This window comes from Primulina tabacum, chromosome 15 (genome assembly GCF_025594145.1).
Source record: "Primulina tabacum isolate GXHZ01 chromosome 15, ASM2559414v2, whole genome shotgun sequence".
Classification (NCBI taxonomy): domain Eukaryota; kingdom Viridiplantae; phylum Streptophyta; class Magnoliopsida; order Lamiales; family Gesneriaceae; genus Primulina; species Primulina tabacum.
Window position 1 is genome coordinate 31,460,654 of NC_134564.1, and position 8,979 is coordinate 31,469,632.

The 8,979-nt window shown below is 36.0% G+C and overlaps 1 protein-coding gene across 1 annotated transcript; it reads right to left on the bottom strand.

The window, feature by feature from the left end:
- Positions 1–2,227: 2,227 nt before the first annotated feature.
- LOC142527774 (transcription factor TCP19-like) lies at positions 2,228–3,446 on the bottom strand. The gene has a single exon (XM_075632704.1). It carries the CDS (start codon positions 3,444–3,446, stop codon positions 2,418–2,420), a length of 1,029 nt encoding a protein of 342 aa, XP_075488819.1. The 3' UTR covers positions 2,228–2,417.
- Between the last annotated feature and the right edge of the window lie 5,533 nt (positions 3,447–8,979).

Genomic DNA, 8,979 nt, shown 5'->3' on the forward strand with positions numbered 1-8,979 from the left:
TTTTTATGTTATGCGTGGTATGATTAATTAATTTTAAAATTCAAAATATAGATATAGGTAAAATTATATCTTACTCACAATAAAAATTAATATTCTTAATAAAAAAATTAAAATCTTTTCATGGATGACCTAAATAAGATATATGTCTCATAAAATACGATCCGCGAGAACGTCTCATACAAGTTTTTGCCTTCAAGTTTTTATTTTGTTTGATTTGTAGAAGTTAGATTTTTTTTATGTTAGTATTCGATTTGATGCACTTGCATGTGGCACGTCCACATGATCGAAATTTTGTGCTAAAATTTATATTATAAATATTAATACACAATACCAAATAAAGACAAAAATTTGTGTGAGACGGTCTCACGGGTCATATTTTGCGAGACGGATCTCTTATTTGGGTCATCCATGAAAAAGCATTACTTTTTATGTTAAGATTATTATTTTTTATTGTAAATATCGGTAGAATTGATCCGTCTCACGGATAAAGATTCGTGAGATCGTTTCAGAAGAGACCTACTCCCAAATAAAATAAAATAAAATAGCATTGAAAGGACACATACCCATGAACAACGAGGCCCACCGAAACCTGTTAATAGCCACGTCTAATAGCCCATAAACTTCCTTTGTAGGGGTCCAGTTAGCAGTGGATAACATATAGGCCCTTGATGCAGGACCACCTCGCCGGCCATGGCACACCACCCCTCCCGGCACCCCCCGCAATTTTCTCTCTCTTTAAAAATTTGTTGATTTTAATTAAAAAAAAGTACTCGTTAAATAATTTTTTTTTAAAAAAAATATTAGATTTTTTTTCTCCTCTGGGAAAAGGGTAAACATTTATAGACTCAAGCTTTTCTTATATATATATAATAATATTATACCAAACAAATATATATATATATAATTAAAAAAATTTATTGTAAAAATAGTATTTCAATAAATTTATAAACAGTACACAAATCCAAAAATTAATTTTTTTTATAAAAAAAAATCCAAACAATAATTTTTAAAACGCATTTTTGAACACCTTTTCTGGAACGTGGGTCCTGCTCAATTGTTAAACAGGTAAACATGTCTGTAGACCCTACATCAACCGGATTAACACGTGCGAATTGCTTCTTTGACCAAACCTTCGCAAAAAAGAACCAGCGTTCCCTAAAATATTTTAGAAATTAAATTAGAAACATCATGTGGACATCACTTTGTTTCACTTCTTCAATCATAATTCCAAAAATCAGGTTAAGGAATTCTGAAATTTATTGTTCTCATACTAGAGTTTTGCTGATTGCAGATAGTTTTTCTTATTTATTTAGATAGATTTAATTGTTTATTTGTAATCAGAGTTAAATAACTCAACAAACAATGACATTATATTTTGTAATCTAGAACAATATCATAGTTGTGATCTAATTTTTTTCTTCAAAAAATCAATACTTTTATATCGACATTAACACATAAATATGCCAATCATTTTACGAATGAGTTCATCACAAACTTACTAGTTATTTTTATTTAACTCATGTTTATAATTAATAATAATCTATTATTGTTATTTCTGTATATACATCTTGACTCCACTTATTATTTAGCCCGACTTACCAAATAATTATACTAAATCAAATTTTACGTTGAATCTCAATAAACATATAAGTGTCACCCTATTTCAAGTGTAATGAAGTAATCTTCTTTCAAGAAAAGGGGAAAGTATAGTTTCGCATCCAAATGACAATGAAAACCCAAACCAAATAGACAAAAATTTGTGTGAGACGGTCTCAGGGGTCGTATTTTGTGAGACAGATCTCTTATTTTGGTCATCCATAAAAAAAAATTTATGCTAAAAGTATTACTTTTTATTGTGAATATAGGCAGGATTGACCCGTCTCATAGATAAAGATTCATGAAACCATCTCACAAAAGATACACTCAACCAAATAATCATATAAAAACAAACATTAGTGATTTTCTAGACGGGGGAGCTTACCAAATTCATGGACAGCTTCACAATAGGTAAGTATGATATGAGATACAAAAATTGTCCAGTTTATATCCACCGGCATCGGAGTCCGACGACAAATGAAATTCAATCGATCGAATCTTTGGGTTGTGCTCATGTGTTTTAAATGTTGGTTGGAAAATCCAGATTTGAACTTCAAGCGAAGTGCCAATTAGTATGTAGAGGAAATTACGAACATTGCTACATGGCTTTTAAAAAAGAATAAATAGTTAATAGGAAAATTATCAAATTTAATTTGGTTAGCTAAACTTTTGTTCGTTCACTTACAAATTTATGGGATCAACCAAAATCAAATTTGCTATAGATGAAAAGGAAGTTGGTAAGATTACAAGGTTACTAGATCAGAGGACAAAGAAGGCGATTTTGCTACCAACTTTTTGACTTTGGCCCAAGAAATCGAACCTCAACGCTCTGCCGAACGAGTGGGAACAAAAGTAAACTCTTTTTTCTCTCGAATTTCCCAAGAAAAATCCCTCAGCATTTGTGTCCTGATCGATCCAGAGCCATGGCTCGAACTCGGCAAACTCTGTTTCTCCGCCTGGGCTCCCATTCTAATGCTGCTATAAATCGTAGCGCCGGGATTTGGAAGATAATTAACACCGACAACTGGCTGCGTGGCGGCGATGGGCGCGGAAACAGGCCTTGCAGCGGCGGAAATATTCAAAAGATTGAGTGCAGCAGCGGGCTGAATTGCTACAACTTGTGGGGTTTGATTTGGTGGGAGTATGAGAAAAGTTGGAGATGAACTCGCGTTGTTTTGGACGACGGTTGGTATAGCCCACATGGTGGGGATTTGAACTATTGACATTAACGGAGCTGAAATCGAAGCGTTATTGCTTGAAATGATTGCTGAATTGTTAGCATTCGTAGAGGAAAAACTGTCACAGGTTGTGGTCGTGTTTATGTCGATGTATTCGCTGGTGACGGGCCGCTTTCTTTTGTGGTTCGTCAGGTCTTCGGTGGCGGAGGCGACTGGAGCGGTGGTTGGTATTTTTAAGGTGCCGTTGACTGACATGGCTATGGAGGGGACGGTACCAGTGCCTGTGGCGTTGATGATGGCAGGCTCAGCTTGTTCTAAGAGCCAACGTATGGTTTCGCCGTCGGACTTGTGGCCGAGTTCTCGGGTTAGCTGGAAAACTCTGGCGGCGCACGTGGCTGGCATTCGGATTCTCCTTCCACGGCCTTCCACTTTAGTGTGTCGGTCTTTTCTCGATGATTTTATCGCCGGGGGCGCTTCTGGTGGAGCTGGTTTCTCCTCCGCCGCCTCGGGTTCTTCTTCTTTAAGAGAGAAATTAATCGTGGGCGGCACCATGCGGATTGGCTGTGCAATCGTAAGAGGCGGCGGCGGCGGCGGCGGGGGGCCGGATCCCATTCTGTCTCTTGTGGGATTCATTTCTTTTCCTCCCATTCCTCGATTCTTTGGTGAAGCCATGATTTTGGCACGAAGCATGTAAAAACGAGAAATTTATTTTATGGCTTCAAGAGAGAGTGCAAAGCCAATAAACGTATCATTCGATCTCCTGTTTGATACTTATCCGTTGAATTTTGACAAAAAAATGTTACATGAGGATCTCACGGATCGTATTTTGTGAGACAGAACTCTTATTTGAGTCATCCATGAAAAAGTATTACTTTTTATGTTAAAAATATTAATTTTTATTGTGAATATCGATATGATTGACCCGTATCACAGATAAAAATTCGTGAGAACGTCTCACGTGATATCCACTTTTCAAAATTTACTATTTTCATTATAACTCATTAAGTCAATAGCAATAAATTTATTTGAACAGTACATGTATTTTCGATTTTTTTGTGATTTTTATAATTTGTAACATTATGTTTTTTTATTATATATTTAAATTTATATTCCATTCAAAATTAATAATATATTAGTAATAATAATAATGTTTTAGAATGATAAATCTCGTTTATCTGAAAATTTTATCCGGTTATTTAAACGTATAGGGGCCCATTAAAATATTTTCTGTCTATGTTAGGACCAATAAGAGAGCGTTAGGAGGTCCATCTACGGCATGCTTCATTTTAATTTTATAATTTTAATATTAATTTATATATACAATAAAGTTTATTCCTCGAGTTTTGAGGATATGCTTCTCTAGATTAAATTACTTTTTTATACCTTTTCGTACGATTAAACATGAGAATTTTGCACTACAAATACTTAGATTTTGCAAAAATTTGTGTGAGACGGTCTCACGAGTCATATTTTGTAAGACGAGTCTCTATTTAGATCATCCATAAAAAAATATTACTTATTATGCTAAGAGTATTACTTTCTATTGTGAATATCGGTAGGGTTGATCCGTCTCACAGATAAAGATTCGTGAGACCGTCTTACAAGAGACCTACTCAGATAAAAAATCATAAAGCTCTTGGTAAATGTAAATTATCTCGTTAATTTTTACAATTATGATTTATTTTTAGTTGAATATAAATTAAATTATTTTTAAAAAATTATACAAGCAGTTTGCTCTTGGTGAATGTAATATCTCCCCAGTAGAATAGAATATAAGATGAAGCTATTCCCCATTGGAATACACGCGGCATACCAGAAGGCAATGGGGCCTAAACCTATTCAAAGAATTGAATTCAACCATCCCTAAAAGGCTCCCACTGGGTAGGGGGTGGCGGTGGGGTAGTGGGGGACCGGCTGCGATGGTGGACGCCAGCTCTAGGTTGGGCCCGACTTGGCCTCCCTTAGCCCGCTTACTTTAAAAGGTAGCCCCACATGGTTTGGTTACATGGCGACTCTTCATATGAACTAACGTAGTGTTTTTTCCCATCGTCCGTTCACTCTAAACCATGTCCAAATTTTACATTAATTATTACACAAAGGAATCATGATGCATAACATAATATCAGATTTGCCTCTGTTTTCACACACTAATCTTATGTATATGTTTGTAAAATGATGTTATCGAATGATTAATTCGTAAATTTAGTCGATCTGTTTTTGAGTATAGCCCTCACTCATAGGTGAGACGTACCACTTGTCGGGATCTATTTTATAAATAATTAGCTAGTTATGAAGTTTCGAGTAGCATCGATCATGTATGTGGAGTCAATAAAATTTAATGGCAAGAAGAAATCGCTCTAATTTAAAACCACAATATATTTTTTTAATAAAAAAATTCCGACAAAGTTCTAATGAAACAATATCGTTTGCCCACACTCACATTTATAGCCATTCCACCATTAACTTTTACCAAATCTTGCGCTTAAAAATGAGATGACTTATGAGACTGGGCTTTGGCCCAAGTGATCTCACCCTCTTTACCTTGGCTCGAGTAGTCGAGTTCGAGTCATCCTCACCCTATAATTTAGGAAATATAAAAATAAAATAAAAAACTGAGATGATTTATTACCAGTAGTGCATGCATTGTTGGGTGGGTGGAGTGGAGTGGGGTGTCCCCTTTCTTTATTTTCAGTAGGGGCCAAGGGACTTGTACGAGAATGTAGCTTTGGGCCTACTCTCCTCCTATTTATGTCAAATTTCTTGCCTAATCAAACATCCCATTTCCCACAATAAATAATAATAATAATAATAATAATAATAATAATAATAATAATGTATCATTCATCTAATAAAAATAAAATAGATTGGATAGAAGATCTCGAGTAATTAAGAACTAAATCCCAAGCTAACTCATTGAGATCCAAATTATGGTTCCATTAATTAGTTTAATGAGCAGAATTTATAAGGACTTGATTAAAGTTAGGCACTTCATCAGAAAATAGCTGAATAATAGCTCATTTCTTTAATCCAAAGTCAAGCCAAATCTCCAAAGTCAAGCCAAATCTGGGATTTGAGTTCAAATTCAATGTATTCTTTTGTGATATTTAATATCATTTAAAAAAATACATAATTTTCAATGATCTAAAGTAGGCAAATGGAACATCCGAGAAATTGATAAATATTACATGTTTCATATCAGATAGATTAGGTCATTTGAAGTTGTATATATAGATTTGGTTAATCATATCCTTTAAATGATATTTCATGGTTTCATACAGAGAGAAAAAATATCACATGCCCGACTTCCAAAGTGCATTCGTGTACAACAATAATTATTAAGCATCCAGTCATGTGTATTCATCGTTATATGACACTATCGAACGATCTTTTGAAGTGTGGAAGAAAAAATCTGTCATGCTAACTAATATACCGGTCGACATTATGTGGCCAAATCAAATTGCTCTTGTGTCGGCTAAAACGGTGATCTACAATTTCGTAAGATAGACTTGGAGGATAATGATTTTCTGGAATATGAGGTGGAGGTAGTGGACATAGTAGCAAAATTTCATCTCAACAAAGTGGTGAGACAATGAATGAGATGAATGATTATACAAGCGCTTCTGAAGGCAATAAATAGACAAATTATAGAATATCACAAGGTAGTGTGCACGGATTCCTGTTCACATTTACCACACATTGCACTATGACTCTGTGGAAGGCACGAACATGAAGTCCTTCATCGATGTGAAGATTTATCGATCGTTCTGTATTTTACTTCCTCCCATCACTTAATCGGAAGATGAAAAATCTCAACCGAACAGCTGCGAATATTTTCATCTGTCTGTAAGCAAATTCCTTCCCCAAACAGACTCTTGGTCCACCCTTTTGATCACAAGTTTACATCCAAATTCCATTATAACAAAAGAGTAACTATGACACTCAAAATAGATTCTACCGAATTTAAGATGATGGTCTGGACATGTTTTGTGGGGCCCTTAGCTCCTAATCGTTATTACAATGCAATCTGATTAGGGTTAATTAATTACAGCGGAAAACGAGTTTAAATTTTCTTTACAATGAGCCCAAATCATTTTATTTGAATACTAAAAATAGTATTTAATCTCACGTCATAAACATGCCCACACGAAATCAAAATCTATCATATACAAACAACTCACATTCTCGGGACATGCCCCGGTATATAGATACATATACATATATACTGGGAACAAGAAAAAACATAAAACCTCAGCCCAAGTTGTGGCTCCCTCCAGAAGTACCCTCTCCGGTCTCCTGATATCCTGGAGTACCTGCCATTGTTCACACACAAAGACAACAACAGCCCCCTTGGGGGTGAGCAAAGCTCCGTATGGAACAACCAATCATATATACCACAGATATCTAAGCAATGATATATGGTATGCAATGCATGTATGTCGTGGAGGTATCGGGTCAAATGCCCATCCACTGAGCACATGTCAGAATCAATCGAATCGCTATCAAATCAATGCTCGAGCTGGCACACCGGCCAATATGGGATACTCGTATGATAGCGTCGGCAAAGCGCCATCAAGTCCCAAATCTCATATCCAATCATATGGGGCCACAATTGTCTATGCTTTACGGGTCATATAATACCGGCATAGCGATTGTGTTCACAAACCCCAGAAGGCAATCAAATCATATCAGGGTATCCAAGAATCATAGCTCAACGTGCATGTCATGTATCGATGTATGCATAAAATGATGTGTGTTAACAAAACATTTATTTTATACATCGATATCTCAATCTCAATGTCATGTACGCTACATAAATCAACAAATAAGGCATATAGACACATAATCTCATTCCAATCAATCAAATCAATCCGACATATATCATATAATACAGATATTTTTCGTATGTTACCCGGTCGCAACATACCTCAATTCTTCGTTTCCAGTTGATGTAGCCTGAAGATATTGATATTACACTTTATCTACATCAATAACATACTCATTCCAATCAATAACATACTCCAAAATCATTAATATGAGTTTCAAATATCATTTGAAACTTCAAAAATTCATATCAAATCAAATTCATATCATAATTCAATTCCGACTTTGAATACAAGTTTCTTGTCGGTTATTCTACTACATATCAGAAATTCAACTTCAAATACATGCTATTCCAGCACTTTGATATTTCGAGCTGCTGGAACTAGAAGAAAATTACCTCAGTCAGAAGCTCTCGACGCGACGATCACAAATATATAATTTGTTTCGCGTGTAGACAGCGTTTTGAAGTCGATTTGGACGAAAGAAATTTAAATTCCCTCGTATTCTCTCGAAGTCTCTGAAATGAAATGAAGAAAATGAATGAAAGAATTGTTCTTATCAACTCACCGCTTCGGCGCTCGGGAGGTAGAATTCTCGCGCCCGAGCGCGAGAGGTTCTGCCCCCGAGTTTCAAATGCACCGCGCTCGGGCGGTCAAAAATTACCGCTCGGGCGCGGCATGTTCTGTCCAAATGCCACTTGCTCCGCGCTCGGGCGGTCACAAACTACCGCTCGGGCGCGAAGTGTTCTGCCCGAACACTCAAAATTTCTACCTTGGCGCTCGGGCGGTCATTTTCTACCGCCCGGGCGCCACTCGTTCTGTGCAATTATTTATGTTTGTACTAAATTGGCGTCCGGCCTCTTCAATCGAGCTCTTACAACGTCAATTCATATTCAATATTCATTTTCTCAATTTCCTTGTCATAATATACATCAAATACATAATCACATATCAATTTCATGAATTATCGATAATCACACAGGATTTACGATAACACGATACACGGTCCTTACATGTTCTATGTAGACTATGTTGTTTATTTTAGAAACCTGTGAGGAAGCAGGATTTTGATACTGATAATATACTAAAAAACCTATTATGCACGTATATTTCTCCTCGGGTAGTACAGCAAAGCAATGTCTCGCCTCCCCTATGTTCATTTTTTTTTACTCCAATGTTGACTTAAACGGGACACAATGTAGAAAAGAAATTCATGTCAAACCAAACACTAGTAACCACATACCCACAACGAACGTGAACACAAAGTTTGACTACCATTAGGGTAATGAATCCAAGTGCGGATTTAGATCATTTCGTGTTGTTCACTTTTTACACGAGATTGATCACAAGATCATCTTGTGGACATCACACTATATGAGATAAAA